At 42.1% G+C, this 19,659-nt stretch overlaps 1 protein-coding gene across 7 annotated transcripts in view; it reads right to left on the bottom strand.

Annotated features, from left to right (window-relative positions):
* Positions 1 to 9,859: 9,859 nt before the first annotated feature.
* scai (suppressor of cancer cell invasion) overlaps positions 9,860 to 19,659 on the bottom strand; it is a 139,479-nt gene continuing 129,679 nt past the window's right edge. For all 7 annotated transcript variants that reach the window (XM_086096914.1, XM_086096913.1, XM_086096918.1 and 4 more), the window contains one exon: positions 9,860 to 13,851. In XM_086096914.1, the coding sequence (XP_085953040.1) occupies positions 13,705 to 13,851 (147 nt within the window). In that variant the 3' untranslated portion in view covers positions 9,860 to 13,704. The remainder of the gene's footprint in view (positions 13,852 to 19,659) is intronic.

Genomic DNA, 19,659 nt, shown 5'->3' with positions numbered 1-19,659 from the left:
CCCTGATTCTATCCATCCTGGTCACTCCCAAAGAGAACCTCAGCATCGTCATCTCTGCCACCCCCAGCTCTGCCTCCTGTCTTTTCCTCAGTGGCACTGTCTTCAGACCAAACAACATCGCTGGTCTCACCACAGTTTTATAAACCTTTCCTTTCATTTTAACTGAAACTCTTCCATCACACATCTCACTTGACACTTTTCTCCACCCTTTCTTCACTTATTTTCCACACTCTCCATTGCTCTGGACTGTTAACACTAAATACTTCTCCACCTTCTTGGTCTCTTCTCCCTGTAACCTCACTCTTCCACTTGGGTCCCTCCCATTCACACACAGATACTCTGTCTTGCTACGGCTAACCTTCGTTCCCCTCCTTTCCAGGGCAAACCTCCATGCCTCTAGCTTCTCTTTCACCTGTTCAATACTTTTACTACAGATCACAATGTCATCAGCAAACATCATAATCCATGAAGATTCCTGTCTAACCTCGTCTGTCATCCTGTCCTTTACCATAGCGAACAAGAAGGGGCTCAGAGCTGATCACTGATGTAGTCCCACTTCCACTTTGAACTCCTCTGTCACACTTACAGCACCATTGTCCATTGAAGTCTGCACCAATGGCAACTCTATCTCTTCTAGGGATGTTTTGCATAATTCATCAAGGTCCAACCAAAAATTCTCCTTCTCCTCTAGCTCACATCCTATCTGTGGTGCATACCCACTAACAACATTGATATCACATCTTCGATTCCTAACTTCAGGCTCATCACTCTATCTGACACTCTTTTTACCTCAATTACATTCTTAACAAACTCCTCCTTCATGATAACTCCTACTCCATTTCTATTCCTATCTACACCTTGATAGAACAACTTGAACTCTGCTCCTAAACATCTCGCTTTGCTTCCTTTCCACCTGGTCTCCTGAACACACAGTATGTCCACCTTACTCCTCTGCATCATGTCAACCAGCTCTCTACCTTTTTCTGTCATAGTTCCAACATTCAAAGTCCCTACTCTCAGTCCTAGACTCTTGGTGTTCCTCTTCTCTTTCTTCCTTTGAACACACCTTCCCCCTCTCCTTCTTCGACCAACTGGAGTCAAGTTTCCACCGGCACCCTGTAGGTCAACAGCACCGATGGCTGTTGTTGTTAACCCGGACCTGGAAGTTGTTTTCCATGGCTTCACCGAACTCCTTCCAAGCCTGAGTTTTTTTCTCAGCGACCACTGAAGCCGCGTTCCGCTTGGCCAGCCAGTATCCGTCAGCTCACCACGGAGTCCCACAGGCCAAAAGGGCCGGATAGGACTCCTTCAGCTTGATGGCATCCCTTACCGGTGTCCATTGGGTTCGGGGATTGGTTAGGGTTAGGGACAGGCACCGACTACATTACGGTCAAAGCTCCAATCAGCTGTCTCAACCATGGAGGCCGGAACATGGTCCACTCTGACTCAATGTCCCCCCCCCCCCCCCCGGGACGAGGGAAAAGTACTTTTTTGGGGGGGGGGGGAGCAATGATGATGACATGTCGAATTGGTAATCTTACCGAATGAACAATACTGAGCTTTCTCTCTCCCCCCAAAAAATAAGTACGTTTCTCTCGTCCCGGGGGGGGGGGGGGGGGGCATTGAGTCAGAATGGACCATGTTCCGCGCCTCCATGGTTGAGGCAGCTTTCCCTTTTTTTTTTGTATGTGCGTGAAGATGTGCGTGTGTGTGTGTGCATATGTGCGTGTGTGTGCTCATTAATTCACCTAAAACCTATAAAAAATCCTATACCGCTCACCTAAACCGAATACTTCAGAATCCTGCTAGAGTCGTGAAGTTGTCAGGAGACCTGAGGAAGGATCAAAGAAAAGAAAGAAAAGTAAAATCCAGCACCGACCAGACATCACCTAGTACCCACCGGGTTACCAACCAGAATCTTTCACCAACCCCAGAAACATCTAAATTCCAACTAATTAGAGAGACCTCAAGAGACCAAAGGAAAGACTGAGAAAAGGAAGGAAGGATAGATGAAGCAGAGTGAGATCCACAGACATCAGCCTCCAACAATTCAACGACCAGAGGAAGAAGCACATTGTGCTTGAATTTCGGTAGATGCTGGTATGGTGGATCTGGCATGAATACCTCCACCAAAGAGGTTAGCCATCGACAGAGCAAGCACAACCCCACGCAGGGGCCACCAGCCGGAGAGCAAACCCAGGAGGCCGGAACCCAACCCACCCCACCGGCCCACAGCCCCTGCTCCCCCCACGACCCCCACCTACCACAACCCAGCCCCCACCACCCCCAGGCACCCAAACCACCCAGCCTATCCGCCCTCCCCACCCAAGCCGCCGACCCCACCCCCACCACTGCCAGCCCCCCAAAACCCGGGGACCCCCCGTACCCAGACATCGGTGCAGGAGAGGGGCCGGACAGCGGAGCGGGGCGGAAGGGAAGATGGGAGCACCGGGAGACGGGCAGCACCCCTGAACCCCAGGCCCGGCGGGTAAAGGTCCCGGTCGTCACGCCAGCGTACTTAGTGAAAGCTAACCCTGTTACTGAGTTCGCCAGCTCGCCGACCGGCGAACTCTACTCCTACACCATGGATGTGACCCCACCCAGTATATATACAAGTGTGTGTGTGTGTGTGTGGGTGTGTGTGGGTGTGTGTGTGTGTGTAGTGCATTAAAATTGGGAGCAGGTGAGATGGAGCAGAGGGAAATTATATCCCCCCGCTCCAATCCACCTGCTTCCCTGCACGTAATAGCCCCTCTCTTCACCCGAGTGTCCAACGCATGCGGCCACAAATCCGATGACGCGACTACAAAGTGATCATCGAACTGCGGCCTAGGGTGTCCTGGTGCCAAGTGCATCTATGGACACCCCTGTGTTTGAACATGGTGTTCGTTATGGACAGTCCGTGGCGTGCAGAGAAGTCCAAGAACAGAACACCGCTCGGGTTCTGATCAGGGGGACCGTTCCTCCCAATCACGCCCCTCCAGGTCTCACTGTCGTTCCCCACGTGAGCGTTGAAGTCCAGCAGCAGAACGAGGGAGTCCCTACAGAGAGCGCTCTCCAGCACACCCTCAAAGGACTCCAAAAAGGGTGGGTACTCTGAGCTGCTGTTCGGTGCAAACAACAGTCAGGGCTTATCCCCCCCACTCGAAGGTGGAAGGAGGCTACCCTCTCGTCTACCGGAGTGAAGCCCAACGCCAAGCCGGGGGGCAATAAGTATGCCCACACCTGCTCTGCGCCTCTTACTGTGGGCAATTCCAGATTGGAAGAGAGTCCAACCCATCTCAAGAGGATTAGTACCAGAACCCAAGCTGTGTGCGGAGGCGAATCTGATTATATCTAGTCATCTAGAAAAACTCAATAGCTTGGCCTTAGGTGCAGGTTCTCAAAACGAGGAGACAATTTTTCTTTTCTTTTCTTTTTTTTTTCTGCAGAAAAAAAAACCAGGAGACAATTTTTCTAATGGCACATTTACTTGTTTATTAAATTTGTCTAATTTGGCAAAACAAACAAACTTACACATTCAAGTGTATTCAATCATTGTGTTGGAAAAAGAGGGAATAAACCAGTCTTTGGCACTCAATCATCAAAACAAACATGCTACTTGTATACATTAACATATGTTCAATATTCTTTAAAGTTAAATTTTCACAATATTTGACATGAAATAGAAATCACAAGATACAACTTACCCTTAATATACTATGTGAAAATGGCCACATGGCCACAACACAAACGGGATAAAGTAAAAACAAACATTTAAATGATGTGTGAAAGTAGAGGCGGGAACAATTTACTTCTAAATATCCTTTTGAAGATAACTGTAGTGTATACCACACAAACAAAACACAAATTCTGTTGATTTGGCCACAACGCGAGTGTAACACTCAGCGAATCAATCGCCGATGTGACATGCTGAAATAATATACAAATTATGACGCCAACAAAATGTGAAAGTGACTGGAAAATGATTTATGTCGGGTTTATCCCATGTTCTGTCACTTCATTAGTTTCACTGCATAAAGTATGTCCTCTAGCTTACTGAATTGGCCTCTGTTACCTCGGTTTCAAGATTTTGACAAAATGAATGTCTTCAAGAAATTTACAATTTTAGTCTTTTGTGTTGGTCTGGATCTTTCTTTTCTCTCAGGAAGTTGTGAAGAATGAACAAAGAATGAGATTCACAAGTGTACTCTTCTGTCAAGTTAAAGCTTTTTTTGCATATAAATTCCATTAGTAGTTAAACATGGCACAAAGTGCACCTCAGGTTCACTTCAGGTGTAAAGCATTTTAAACAAGTGTTTCCCAACCCTGCTCCTCAGGGAACACTATACAGCCTGTTTTCTATGTCTCCCTATTCCAACACAGGCGATTCCAAAGATCAGCTCATCAGCAAGCTCTGGAGAAGCCTAATAATGATCCTCACCTGTGTTGGAAAACAGGATGGATAGTGATCTGCAAGGACCAGGTTTAGGAAACAGTGTTTAAAACAATGCCAACAAGCTGTAGGGTGTACAGTTAGGCATGTGTGACCTGCTCCAGCAATCGGAAACCTGCCTCAAAATAACATGGAGTTCCTCGATTCTAACCTCGAATGATTCAACTCAAATGATTTATAGAAATGGTCATAGGCTAGCAACCCCCAAAAAAGTCCAAATACACCATAATGTACGACGGCGTATTAGGGCCACATATAAATATATATATTTTTAAGAGGGCGGGAGCAAGAGAAAAAAACTCACAAATTTGCGAGTTTATAAAGTGGCAAATTTGCGAGACAAAACTCGTAAATTTGAGACTTTATTAAGTGTCAAATTTGCGACGTTATAAAGTGGCAGATTTGCAAAAAAAACCTCAGAAACTTACAAGAAATACACGTAGCGTACTACTCGGATGTTTGTGCCAATACTTTTTGGTCGGGTTTTCAAATAAGGAGATAGTAATTGCTTTAGCAGAGATTAACCATATCACTGAGCATTCGCTCTTTGAAGCGTTGGGTACGGCCAGCGACAAAGACGCTTGCATGCTTTGCGAAGGTCCACACCCTGAGGATCAAGCATTTAAGTTAATTCGTTTTTACTTGTACATTTATGTTTCCAGAATTATCATTTACACATTCATACATTTTGGTATTTTTTTGTATAAGTAGCTAAGTTGATGTGTCTAATCTGCTGCTCTCCGTCATTCACTTGCATTTACCTAAAGTATGCTATCTTCTGACTGGTTAGTGTTAGTCAGATGATAGGGGATCAGGAAGTGTTGTCAATCTAGCTGCCATGTATGACGAGTAAAGTTTAAATAAATAATTAATCAGTCTCCATCCTGCCTTTTTATTTTATAAACAGTGACCACCAACAAATCCTTACATTAGACTATTGCTACGCTACGTGTATTTATCGTATGTTTCTGAGTTTTTTTCTCGCAAATCTGTCACTTTTTAAATTCACAAATTTGCCAATTTATAAACTCGCAAATTTGCAAGTTTTTTTTCTCTGAATATTGCCCCCGCCCTCTAAAAAAAATATATATATATATTTATAAGCGGCCCTAATACGTCGTCGTAATAATGTGACTATTCAGCACAAAAGTGAACAGAATGATGCACGTCACAACAACGGCATCCTACCTTGTAGCAGAAGCGAATGCCGTCATCTTTCCAGATACCGCGGCGAAGGTTTGTAATCCAGAGAAAATCTTCAATACCGGGATCTATTTCTACTTTTAATTTAATGTGATGCACTAAGTGTCCTGAGGAGTGTGAAACACATGCGAGCAGCAGCTCCCACCACAGCGTGAAATCTGGCAATGCCTTGTATGTAATGTAGGCTATGTAGGTAATAATGTATTGTAAATGCTTTGAACACTTCTTGACGTCGTCAATTTCATGAGAGGGCGTCAATGAAATATGACAGGCCACTTAATATACGCGTCACAAAGGAACCGTCTGCCAGAGGTGCAGAATATAACCTCAAATTTTCCATTTATGCTTTTTTAAGTGGGATGAAATTAATATCAAATATGACCTATGAAATATGAATCTAGAAGATGAAACATGATCACGATGGTCCTTCTAAGTGAGCCTCCCTGTCCCAAAATGTATGCAGTGCATATGGAGTGACTTGTAAATACAGTATTGTGTTCCTTATGTATTACGTTGTGGGGGAGGGGCTGTGTTAAATGCATTTGAGACATAACATCCATGTTAAGTTACACTTACAATAAACTTACTTGGCACACAGACCATACCAAATGGCAAATAATATTTTAATTAATAAAAAATAAAAAAACTTTGGCTAATGCCTCAGAAGATGAATTGTAAGCTCAGTGTGATCTTCAAAGTTGAGGCTGATTTAATCTGTAAAAAGGTCAAACTTCCGAAACTTTTAAAGGGTTCAAATCTCGGTTGATGTCCTTACCTGCTGTTGGAATTTACTTTCCAGTGATCTTTTAACAGTTCTTGAAAATTTGGGATCAATATTTTTTTCATAAGGTACTGGTTGCTTTGGACATTTAGAAGATGCAAGGCTCAAAACTTTAAACCCATTTTTTTCAACACTAGGGATTTCAACCTGGCAAAATTTTAATTGCTGTAATGTCAATTCTTGAGGTACGTCCATGTATTATGTAATTTTAAAGGGAATTAAGTGTAGAATTTGAATATCTCAATATATTTTTCTTTTTTTTGACACATTACTTTTGCCAGTCACATACATTCAGCATTCTAATCGCTATGATTCAAAATTACAATAACGACTACTTTATTTGGTAGTCAACATAAAAAAAACACACAAAAAAAATATTTTCATGCACGCACAAACACAATGCGCACTTCGCCTATTACCAAACACATTATGGATAAGGTAGAAATAAGAAATAGAAATAAGGTAGAACTTACACAAATTCATCTGGTAATCATGCGTGAAAGAGAGGTAAATCTTCAGAAACGATTAATTATCTTTCACCAAAAGTTATTTTCTTTGTTGTTAAAAAAAACTATGTGATGGACCCTTATGAACCCAAAATTCATGGGTCCAAGCTTTTGATCCAAGATTCTTTCTTTCTCACTATCGAGTCAAATTTGCTACTCTCAACCAAGTCAAATATGTATTGGATGAGACCACACAAAACTCCAAAAGCTTGGAAGCAACACACTAATACAGTACACAGAACTTAGGTTGTGCTGTATGAATTTAACAAAACGGTTAATAAAGATGGTTATTCTTTTGTCTAAATATTATACAAATGTTTATGCTTATGGACCCGTCATTAACAATTTGTATCTCAGAAACTAATATCACAGAAAGCATGACAGTCATATCTGAGCATACAAAATGATTATTAAACTAGATTTAAATATCCAATATTCTCCACTTCCAGTCCTCAATGCCCAACATGGTGTTTAAAATCACAGAACATACAATGTCAGAATGGTTGCCGCTGTGCTTTATTTCCTAAAAATAACAGAAAAAGTTCTGTTTGATGTGTCAGATGGCCAACATTAAAAGAACTCCAATTCCTGGCATGTGGTGGTGATAGGTGAAAATATTCTTCTTTGAGCTATAGACTTGGAGCTCGGTTGAGTGGCAAAAAAAAAGAAAAGAAAGGGAAAATTGACTGTGTTCGTATTTGGTTGTCATATGGGAAAGAAAAATAAATCCTGTCAAAAATAGCCAAAACAGTACACAAATAAATATAACGACTATGTTTGTGATCCCAAAAAATGAATTAGATTATTGGTGAAGATAAACCCACCCCGCCTCCCATAATAAGAAATTACACATTTGACAGCAAATTATTTGTACACAGCAGTAACCAAAGAATTTTGAGTGTCCGTCATTTGGCAAACGTCAACAGTCGGGACGCCCTTTCCGTCATCGTCAATCCGTCAATATTTCAAACTGAACGACATTGTAATCGTTAATCCATCATACGTCATTCCTTAGAGAAATGGGCATCCGTCAATGTTTCCTATCATTTCAAGTGGGCATCGTCATTGACGGACTGATGGATCTTCTGTAAATATTGACAGAAGGCCCACCTTTTTTTCCAAAACTCATCTTAACGTCATGCCCGCATGGAACTTCATGCCTTAGACATTATTAACATACTACTTACATTACACCTAGGGGTTGAAACAGCGCACTAGGGATGTCCCGATCACACTTTTTTGGACCAGAGTCCGAGTCACCCCATTTTGAGATCGCCTGATTCTGAGTCTCGATCCGATACCTCGGCATTTTATTAATGAGAATAATATTTTTTATATATTTTTTTAACAAAACCACCCCAACACATTTTATATGGTGAGTGGAGCAGAGGTTCAACAAGTAAAACATTTAAACACCTTTTATTTGGCACATCTATGAGATACTGAAAGGGCTATTATTAACCAGTATACAAATTTTTCACAAGCGCTTTATTTTTGAGAACCTATTCTACTATGCTACTCAACGAGATTTGGCGACCCCACGAAGGACATCCGACCCTCCGGATTCGCGCTACGCTAGCCTAGGCGAGGTTCCGTGCTCCCTTCAAAGGACGTCCAGAGTCGCTGGTGCGGGCGCTGCAACTGGATCCGGGCCGGCGCGAAACACGTCCAAGTCACCAGTGCCTAATGGCGGCGGGCTGCCCGTCAGTGAAGTGCAACGCATCAGTGGGGACACGTGCAACGCATCTACTGTATATCCTTTCCGCCACACAAAATGCTCACTTAGCACACAGTGCAAGTCGCATAACTTATTATCTTTTGCATCCAAATACATCGTCACTATTTCCTTGTTTAGCGCCGCCACTCAATGGCATTATGCCAATAGCGTCTTTTAGAATAAATGCACATAAGCAGGCTTGTGGAGTAACAGAATACATCTACCGCCGTTATGTAATCAGATTACAAGAAAATGTAACTGTATTCCATTACAGTTACAGAAAAAAAACCATGTATTCAGATTGCAGGTACATTTATTAAAAATGGGGATTACTTCGAGGATTACAATTTCTTCGATGAGAGAGAGAGAGAGAGAGAGAGAGAGAGAGCGCTGCGTGTGTTTAATTTGCACCGAGTCATGAACAGAGTGCTCGTTAAAAGCACAGCCAACGTACTAATACGTTACGTAACAAAACAAATTCACTAAGTAACTTTGACAGACATATTAACCAAAATACCAGGGAGCTGAATAAAATTAAGGAGATACTTAAAAGCGGGCAGAATGAGAAGCACTCCGATTGTGCTCTGTGGTGTAGGGGAGTGGAGGATGGACAGAGCAGGGGCTGTGTGCGACTGACTGGCTTACGTCACGGAGAAAAGAGAGCGAGAAAAAAAGAAGCGGCCTGAAGTGAGAGAGGAGCGCTAGAGCTAGGGTTGCCACCTTGGATTTGTGAAAAAAAGGGACACCTGACCAAGCTTGGGCACTTAACAGTCAAGCCTGAAATTATTCATAACCCTGGCAAATTTTGAATTTGTGGACATTTTAGCATGACAAAATCCCAAAACACACAGCAAAAGTGGTTAGGAAATGGTTCGCCGACGAAAATATTGTTTTGCAGTGGCCCAGACAGTCCAGACTTGAAATCAGTTGAAAATTTGGGGAGGGAACTAAATATCAGGGTGATGATGAGAAGACCTCATTGCTAAAGATGAATGAGCAAAAATATCAGCAGAGTCATGCAATAAGCTGATCAGCAAATATATGATGCGTTTTATTTGTTGTAATAGCCAATAAAGGCTTTTCAAGTGATTTTTTAGGAGAAAGTTATGAATAATTTTGGACGTGCCACTTTATGTTCAAATGTATATAAAAGCTGAACCCCCCGAGACAGAAAGACTGTAATGCAATGTATGTCCCTCATCACAAAACAAACTGAATTTAGAGTAATGTTCTTTATTTAGCTAGTCACACACACTGTAAACTACAAACAAGGCATACACACAAAAAAAACAATAAGATACAAACACGACATGGCAACGTGTATTGTGAGAAGAGGACTGAAATTACTGTAATGACATTACTTTTTTTGTAAAGCACAAGGGCTTAGCTTTCAGACACCATTGAATTTTTTTTAGATAGCACAAACGGAGTTATGTGCTGTCGGTGGCACACTCGGTAACAACGCGTTACACAGTAGCGCAGGGGATATTTTTAGACTACAGAATTAAGGAAATTAAATTAGCTTTTGGCATTCTTCTTAAAAAACGGGACAAATTGTGTCCTGGAAGAGATTTTTATTTTCCCAGGACAGCTAGTAAAAAAAGAAAAATTCTGGGAAAAACTGGACGGGTGGCAACTCGCTAGAGCAATATACAATAATAAGGAATTATATCCGGGTTATGTTCGTATCCGTAGAAAATGAATTACCAGATACTCGTGTTGTACGGATATCCGGTTCATCCCTATTTAACACTCTCTCCTGCTTATTTGTTGAACAAGTCACCCGCTGTTAGCTCAGCGGTTTAGCCTCCCACGCTGATTATGCATAATGCGTGGGATCGACTCTTCGCTGGAACTATTTATTTAAATGCTGATAAAAATGTTTTTATACAATATAATAGTTATGTATATATAGGTGGATTTCATGTGCCGTCACAGATGGGGGGCAGGAAGTAATTTGCCCATAGGAACAAGCTGAGAAAAAGTTTTGTGCTCGCAGTGTAGTACGATGTCTGGAAGACGAGGTAGTTCGTGATGTTGATTGCCTCCACACCAGGCAAATCCGACACAAGTTCGGAAAAATCTCTTTTCCTCAGGATCATATCAGACATATTTTACTATTTTTAGAGCGTATCGGCTACGTCCAAGCTCACCCAAAGCTTTTGCATAGTCGCTTTTCATCATTTTCAATGGGTGTTCCCTACTTTCTGACCCCCAGTTGAATTTTGCGCACAGCCGGAATCACGTGATTGCAACCCTCCTATTATATACATACATATTTTATAATTTGAGCCATGCTCATATTCTGCTGAATTCACTCGTTTAGTTTTTTTTCTGCTGCTGAATTCACTCTTCTTCTTGTTTTTACTTTTATTCCCACAAACTACTGAATACACTATAGGCAGCTTGTAGCAAACACCTTGTGCTTCTGTATTTTGTAGGTTTCTACTAAAAGCATAAAGGGGAAAATTTGCATTGTGGGTAAAACAAATGCATGAAGAATTTACTTGTAGTCTTTCAATTAGTGACTACAAAATTCAGTTTTTGTAAAATTTCAGTCTGGTACTTAGCTAAAGACTAAAATCTCTTATGATGTGAGCTAGTGTGATGTAGTAGTTTTACAAGAGTCTTTTCCAAATCTTATCAAAGTCTTCTGCTGTATAGATAGCATTAAATATGCTTACAAATGGAGTCGAATAGCATCATTTTAAACATTGCCTTAATTTATAAGATCCGATTTTAAATATAAAAGGGACATGACTGTGTCGTTACTGTCAAACAAACCATGCGGGTTACTTTCTGTTGCAACATCTAATTGGACAAACCAAGAAGAGCAACATCACCTCCTCTATTTCTCTTTCCTGTGCTCTGGACAATTTGGATCATTCTAACATGTTTTAAAGTTCTCTGGGTCACATCAATAAATTCCCCCCCCTGAAAGCAAGCTGCATATCAATCGGCCAGAGGAGTATTTGCTGTTATCATTTGTAATCAAATTAATTGGACCTTGCTTTAAATTGGAATCTGCCTGGGCATAAACGCTGATTTGTAATGAATCGTTTTGCCAATTTGTTTAAATTTTAAATTTACTCCTTTTTGGAAATAAAATAATAATAATTTGTTTGAATATAATTCAATTGAAAGGGAATTTTCACCCGATTTCTGCTGGCCCTTAGAGCACTTGCCTATCTTGCCTAATGGGTGAGCTGGCCCTGTAAATATAGTCTTCCTAATTAGCTGTATGGCAGATTAATTAGCATCTATGTTCTGTGAGTATTATTTGTGATTTTGTTTATCATTACAATTTTTCTTATGTTCAAATATTAAATCAAAGGTTTTTCTGAGAATGGAGAATGCTATGGCTTCTTCTCTCTCCTCCCCATCCTTCCCTGCTTGGGCAGGCTGCTAGGTGATGATGAATCTGACCGATTATTTTGTTTTCTTTAGTCTTACCTCTGGTCTCATGAGGTCTCCCTAATTTGTTGGAATTGAGATGTTTCTGGGGTTGGTGAAAGATTCTAGCAACTTTGTGGGTAGTAGGTGGTGTCTGGTTGGTGCTGGATTTCACTTTGTTTCATCTTTCTTTTCTTTGATCCTTCCTCTGGTCTCCTGACAACTTCACGACTGGCGGGACTCTGAAGTGTTAAGGTTAAGGTGAAGGGTATGGGATTTTTAAGCAGTTTCAGGTAAATTAATGAGCACAAACTCACATGCACGCACATATGCGTACACTCACAAACACACGCACTCACACACACAAAAAAAGAAAACAATTAGTAAGATTACCGAATAAACAAAACAAAAATAATAATAATAATAATCTGACCGATTCTAATGCTGCTGTACAGATTCTGCACCAAGTGTCAACAATATCTGAGGTGGACCATCTTTCCGGAAACGTTGCTATTAAGAATTCTGCACTGACCAACTGGACCGGGTTTGGAGGAGGGCGTCGTCCTACAGTCTTATCTCATTAAATTGACTCTCACGTGGTTCCGCTAATATTGTATAGCACCACATTTTGTGTTGAATTTTGCCCACTCTGTTTTTCCTCTAGCTGTGCGAGGTTGTCACTTAATCAATTCAAAGTACTTCACAGACTTCATTAAAGCAAACATAAAGTCTCGAGAACATTGCCAGGCACAGTTGATGACACTTGTGATAGGTGCTCCCAGTCCCCTTGTTATCTAATTCAGATGTTTTCGTCTTGTCCCAAATTGGTTCATTAATGGAGTTCTTTTTTTTAAATCCATATCCGATATTCTAGGCATAAACATTGATCCATACAGCCATTTTTGTTAGAGCTTCTGACAAAGTTGTAATTGCCTTTGCCACCTTAATTGCACAAGGCGAATTCTTCTCTCATGGAAATCACCACAACCACCCACCTTTAAAATGTAGCTGCATGATGCTTTATTTCCCCTGATGTTGGAGAAAATTAAATTCACTCTAATAGGGTATCCTGATAGATTCTACAATTAATGGAAGATCCTGCTTCAATATTACGAAAGACTGTCACTCAATGAGGTGCTATACTGGTATATCATTGGGTTATTTTCGCTCATGCCGCCCCCCACTACTATTTTACGTGGGCAGCAAATATAGCTGTGTTTATGTATGGAGGTATTGTGTATGTGTCTTTACACTTTCACCTCTAAACATGCTTTATTAGTGTTTTTCTAATTTTATTTTGAGGTTTTTATGTTGATTTAGGTGAGTTGTTTGGGGTTTTGACTGCATAAAAAAAAAGTATGTTGACCGTGTTCTATTTGCACTATGTATGTTGATCTTGCAATAAAATGTAAAAAAACAAACAAATGTTGCCCACTCTGCATCCATTGCAGCCTTGTCATCGTTGGAAGGGGGACTCCCCCGATCTGTAGTCCCTTCTGAGGGTTTCTTCTTTTTTTCAGTAATATTTGCTAAAAAAAAAACAATCCACGATATTAGACAACCATTTTATAAACAATAACAAAAAATGAATAAAATGCTACTAAAGTTGTGGCATATGAGTAAATGTGTAGGCTTTTCCACACAAGCTATTTGGTCCTGGACAACAAAATCAGTAGGATTCCACTGTATCATCCCAAAACATATTCTGCACATCCAGAAGTGTTGCCATCTTCAAAATACGTTTCTGCAGAATGATGTTCTCCACCATGTCTTGTTTAGGGAGCTCAGGATATGACTCAGGGAAGCTCTGTGCCTCCTGCGAAGTACAAAAAGAGAAACATCCATCAATTTCCTCCCTAGAGAAGAATGGTAGTATTTTTGTCTATTATCTTGCAGAGGTGGGCAGTTCGTTGGGAGTGACGGGCTGTCCGTCGGTCCGGCGCTGACAAACCATTTTTGCTGATAAATGGCGAATGATGAGAAACTTGAAAAAAACATAAATGTCATAAACGATGGACGTGTTTTTTTCATCTGTCAGTGTTTCTCAGAGGGAAGCCTGTTTGCTGAAGACCGACTGACCGAAGCTTGCATTTGTTTGTTCGTGTGTGTTGCTTATTTATGTGTTTCATGTTAACTTGAAATTTTTACATGGTGAATTGGCAACAGTCCAGCAAAAATATGTAAAATATCTGCCACTGATAATCTGTAAAAGTTCTATTGAGCCAAGTACTCAACGTGTCATTTTTACCACTGCACAACTGTAGACCTACAAAAAAGTTTCTTGGACCCATATGCCTAAATGAACAGGAAGTGAGCAACACATTTTTTAATGTCCGATTTTTACCAATTTTTAAACCTTTACAGGGGGCATACTCTTATACTCGCATACTGTCGAGCCTCCCTCTCCCCCCGAGTGGCTTTAGCTACCGTGGGACTCGCTAGATAATAACAATTATCTACGCCGATTAAACACATTCGTGGGCTAGTTGACTGCTTGTGTTTAATTACTATATTAATAACCGATCGCGTTCTAGCCTCCTATGACGTATAGCGTAGCTACGCGCTAGCTATTTACATTAATAGGTCCACGGTTGAGGAAAAGCAACGCAAGGTTTACACCCGTGTTAGCTCATTTGTAAAGAGCGTTAGCTTGCTTGCATAAACAATATACACTGTTGGTTAAGCATATTAAAATAAGTATTTGCACTGTTGTGAGTTACTTTCCTCTAGCTTTCTCCTACTTCTGCTTCCCTAGCACTAGTCTAGACAAATCATTCCCTTTTTAATATTTTGTTGCTGTCTGGTTTGTCTATTTTGTCTGGCTCTCCGCCATTCTATTGTTTTCATTATTTTAATTTTCCCCCTGTTTGTCTATCTTTGTTTTATAGTTAATTAAGAAGGTTGTGAGTTCCAATTGATATATTAGGGATTCAGCCCTAATATTTTTGTACAGTTTTACAGTTTAGTCTTAACCAAATCCATAAGAGATACTGTGCATACTGTGCTAACACTCCAGCTAGCTAAGATTATTGATCCATTTTAATTTTTTTACCCTTCCGGTTTTTGTTTATTTAATTCAATTTTAATTTTAACTTTTATTTCAGCTTTTAAATGAGTGAGTGAATGAAATTGAATTTAGATAAACTTGGGATAGATTTCTCGCAACTTGCTGCAAATATTCTCTTTCGTTTATCTGTTTCCTTTCTGACAGCTTGAACCCAGTGTGTATTGTTGACGATAACACTTGATAGCGGTAGTTAGGTAGCCGTGTACGCCTAGCTGATTAACCACTAAACGCTAGTAAAAGTTTAATCGTCTAATAAAAAATAATACAAAAAAAAAAGTTCATTGTTGACAACATGGCTGCATTACGAGAAGCTCCCAGCCCATGTGAGAGCCTTGACTCCCTGGCACTGCTCGTTCAGACGCTGACTAAGAATATCTTACCGCGATATGCGGACTCTGTTAAATATGCAAATGTTGATACACTTAACAGTAACCTCGCGCAGCTCATGGGCAAAGCTGCAACAACCGCCCCACAAGATAATTCACTCATTCGAATGCTCGGATGTCTAACAGTGAATCTTGTTGCGCAGCTGAAGTTGAGCGATGCGGAGGATTGCCAGTTGAAACACCAGCGCAAAGTGGCCCGACAGCAGAACCGTGAAGCAGCGGCGCAGCTGGAAGCCACCAACGACCGAGCGGAGGTTGTTGAGATCCAACTAGGTGGCGTTAAAGCACAGTTGGAAGACGCATGCACCGTGCAGGCTGACAACTCAGACAGGGATACCCTCAAAAGATTGGTGAGTTAACACAAGCTCTCACATCCGCCGAGGACACAAATGGAGAGCAAGAAAGACTGCTGAGAAGCGCTGCTGACAAAATTCATAAGCTTAAATCAGAGGTGACTGACCTGACTGACCGACCGACAAGAGACCAACTTCGACAAACCAAAGCAAATTACTTGCGGGTTGGTGTCTGTGGATCTCACTCGGCTTCGTCTGTCCTTCCTTCCTTCCCTCAGTCTCTCCTTCGGTCTCTTGAGGTCTCCCTGATTTTTTTAATTTTTTGGGGGGATTTGTTGGAATTTAGATGTTTCTTGGGTTGGGGAAGAATTCTGGTGGGTGGCCCGGTGGGGGGTGTCTGGTCGGTGCTGGATTTCACCTTCCTTGGTTTTCTTTGGTCCCCTCGGGTCTCCTGACGGCGGTGTTCGGTTTAGGTGAACGGTATGGGATTTTTTCTAATAGGTTTTTGGTGAGCTAACAAATACACACACGCACGCACGCACGCACACACGCACGCACGCACGCACGCACATACACATACTCACCCACATACAAAAAAAAAATAAATATATATATATATATATATATATATATATAAAAAATAAAAACTATATATAAAAAATAAATAAAGAGCAATGATGATGACATTTCCGAATGAACAATACTGAGCTCTTTATAGAAAAAAAAATAAAAAAAATAAAAAGGAAGTCACCGGGTATACCGTGGAGCTGAGCTTGGCAACACAGACCATCGTCTCCTGGTGGCTCAGCTTAGGCAAAAGCTTCGAGCCAACCAGCAAACCTAGACTCAGTCTCGCCTCAACTCCTCTGCCCTCAGAAACCCCAACATCGCCATGGACTTCAGCAATTCCATCCGCCGCACCTTCGACGCCCTGGCTCTGGACCAAACGAGCGACTGGGAGACCTTTAGAGAAAGTGTCTTTCAGTCAGCCCAGAAGGTTTTCAGAGGCACACTATCACCCAAAAAGCCATGGATATCTGAGAGGACGCTTAACACCATTGCGAGGCATGACTCCGAGGCGACCTGACAGACTACCGCCGACTAAACCACGTGCAAAATGAGGTGACTGCAGAGGACAGGGAGTGGTTCTGGCAAGCCGAGGCCGAACACCTAGAGTCCGCAGCCAACAATAACAACCTGAGCTGTGTTTACAATCTACGCCGCCAAGCTCGCAATGGCCCCCACATCAAGTCAGCCCTGATTAAAGACACTGACGGCAACCTCATCACAACAGAGACAAACTGCCTTCAACGCTGGAAAGAGAACTTCTGCCTCATTCTGCAGCACAACGCCACCCTTGCTCCCTCCATCATCCCAGCTGCTGCAGACACAACCCCCAACCATGCCTGTAACACGAACCTCATAACACCCAAGGAGGTCAGAGACGCTCTGAAAAAACTGAACAACAGGAGAGCCCCCGGAATTTGCTCCATATCTGCAGAGATGTTAAAGTCAGGTGGTAATGGCACTGTAGAGTGGCAGACCCACATCTTCAACAAGGTGTGGAAAACAGAGCGCCTCCCCAGCGACTAGACCAAAGGGGTCATCCTGCCCTTCTGGAAACACAAAGGTGACAGGCTTGTCTGTGGGAACCACAGAGGCATCACTCTGCTCTCCATCCCTGGCAAGCTGTTTACAAAGATCTTGCTGACCCGTGCTCTCCCAGCCATTAGAAGTGGCCGCCGCCCTGCAGTCCCTTGGGAAACCACTCTGGCCGCACCAAACCATCTCACACATGACGAAGCTCCAAATCTATAACACCGCCGTACTCTCCATTCTTCTTTATGGCTCTGAAACATAACCCTTAAGTAAGACCTTGGCCACAAGAATAGATGGCTTTGACAGTAGGGCTCTCAGAACCATCGAGAACATCAGGTGGCCCCAGCCAATCTCCAACGAAGCGTTTAGAGCCCGCACAAACCAGCATCCCGCCTGGTTGCACAACGCCGCATCCGCTGGTTCGGCCATGTTCTTCGCCTTACCCCTGACCACCCGACAAGAGCCATTCTCAAGTTTGACCCAAAGGCTGCAGGCTGGAGACGACCACGAGGAAAGCCCCGCACCCGTTGGCTAGACATCATAGCGGACGACCTCCAACAACACGGAGTTACCATGAAGGATACAGCCCTGCTGGCACAAGACCGCCAGTATTGGAGGGGCCTGGCTCACCTGATTGGCTCTACGCAACTGGACGGGACATGAGCCCCAATGCAGGAGCAGTGATAGATGATGATGATGATGATGATGATTTATTATTGTTTAGTTTGTGGTTTTCTAATATAAAATAGGTACCTGGGCTCAACAAAGGTTGTTTTCCAAGTGATCTAATCAAATTTGACACCTTTTTTTTCCCATGAATGATGCCACAAACATCTAAACAGTGCTTTACTTATGTAAAACACTACCACCAACAATGAAAAAGTGTTTTTTGATAGCAAAATACGTTTATTTACATTCAACAGTGTAACAATTTGACACAAAAATTTGGCAAACTATTTACAAATGTGTGCAACTGTGGTACTATTTACAATTATGTGGATGTTTCAACTACAGTTTTTCTTTTTGTGTAACACTCCCCTGCGTGCAAGGAGACGCAGCAGGATTTGCACAACAGATTAGTTTCACTGCGATTGCCCCTTCGCGTGCAGACGCTACACTTTCTTACCGGCCTTTTTTTCCGGGGAATAGCAAGTATATACTGCAGTGTGTGTTTGGCCATGTTGCCATCAAGTCTACTATCAGGATCATGATACGGTTACGTTACGGTGGTGCTACGTCTGGCTTCCTCATGTCCTTCAGTTCCTATACCGGGTGGTAGATGTTCTGATCCATCTTATCCACTCCATTCATGGTGGTATCGTAGTCCAGAACCAGTGTCTTCTCCGTGATCAGACTGTACCCACTCCTCCGATGAATATGCATTGGACTCGGGGGACTCTTCATCGTCCGATTGAACGTCCTTCTGTGCAGAAGTGCTCGGTTGTGCTCCGCGTTTTCCGGCGTTAGCATCGCTAGCCGGTGAGGCTTTATGACGTGGTCATAGTCGCCGCGTCAACGCTTCCAACTTCGGCGTCAAGCTTGGAGTCACCATCATCATCATCGTCGTCATCAATGTGCTCTTTAGCATTGGTCGATGCTTTTCGTCTTTGAAAAAAATGCTCAAGCGTGAGCTGCTTGCAACCGGTCGCCATTTTCGCTTCATTAGACACTCTCCCCTCAACACTCAAGCTCCGCCTCATGTCTTCTACTGACGCCTACCCAATCTTGTCCAAAGAGTCATCGCTGTCATCTAGGGGCCAAAAATAGTCATTATAACTAGATCTGCTTGATACTTTCAGCACAGCTGGCCAAGGCTTTCTTCCACCCGTTTCCAAAAACAAAACAAAAAAACATAGTGAACGTCTTTTAACGTCTTTGGCACCCCTCCGTAGGATTTTACTAAACGTTATTTAACGTTTTTGGCAGTAAAAGAGTTCAAAAAAGATTTTGGGATAAATTCAGATACCCGTTTGAAACATGAATAGGAACCTGGGCATAATTGTCATCTTAACAGAATTAAGTCTGCCAGCCAACGACAGGCAGCCTTATCCAAAGCCATCTTAAAATTTAGCTTAAATAAGTCACCTTACCTACGTGTCAGTTATTCCTAAATATAAATATAAATAATAAAAGATAAAGAATTAGCTGACACCTTCAATGGATAGCACCCAAATGACATCTGTTGAGCTAAGTCATTAACCGGGAATAGTGATCTCTTTGGGAGGTTGATTTTGTAACCTGAAAATTTGCCAAAATTCGAGATAATCCCCAGTGCTCTT

The sequence above is a fragment of the Leptonotus elevatus genome, chromosome 15, assembly GCF_054856555.1.
Source record: "Leptonotus elevatus isolate MCC_2025b chromosome 15, RoL_Lele_1.0, whole genome shotgun sequence".
Classification (NCBI taxonomy): domain Eukaryota; kingdom Metazoa; phylum Chordata; class Actinopteri; order Syngnathiformes; family Syngnathidae; genus Leptonotus; species Leptonotus elevatus.
This window is presented reverse-complemented; position numbering and strand designations above follow the sequence as displayed.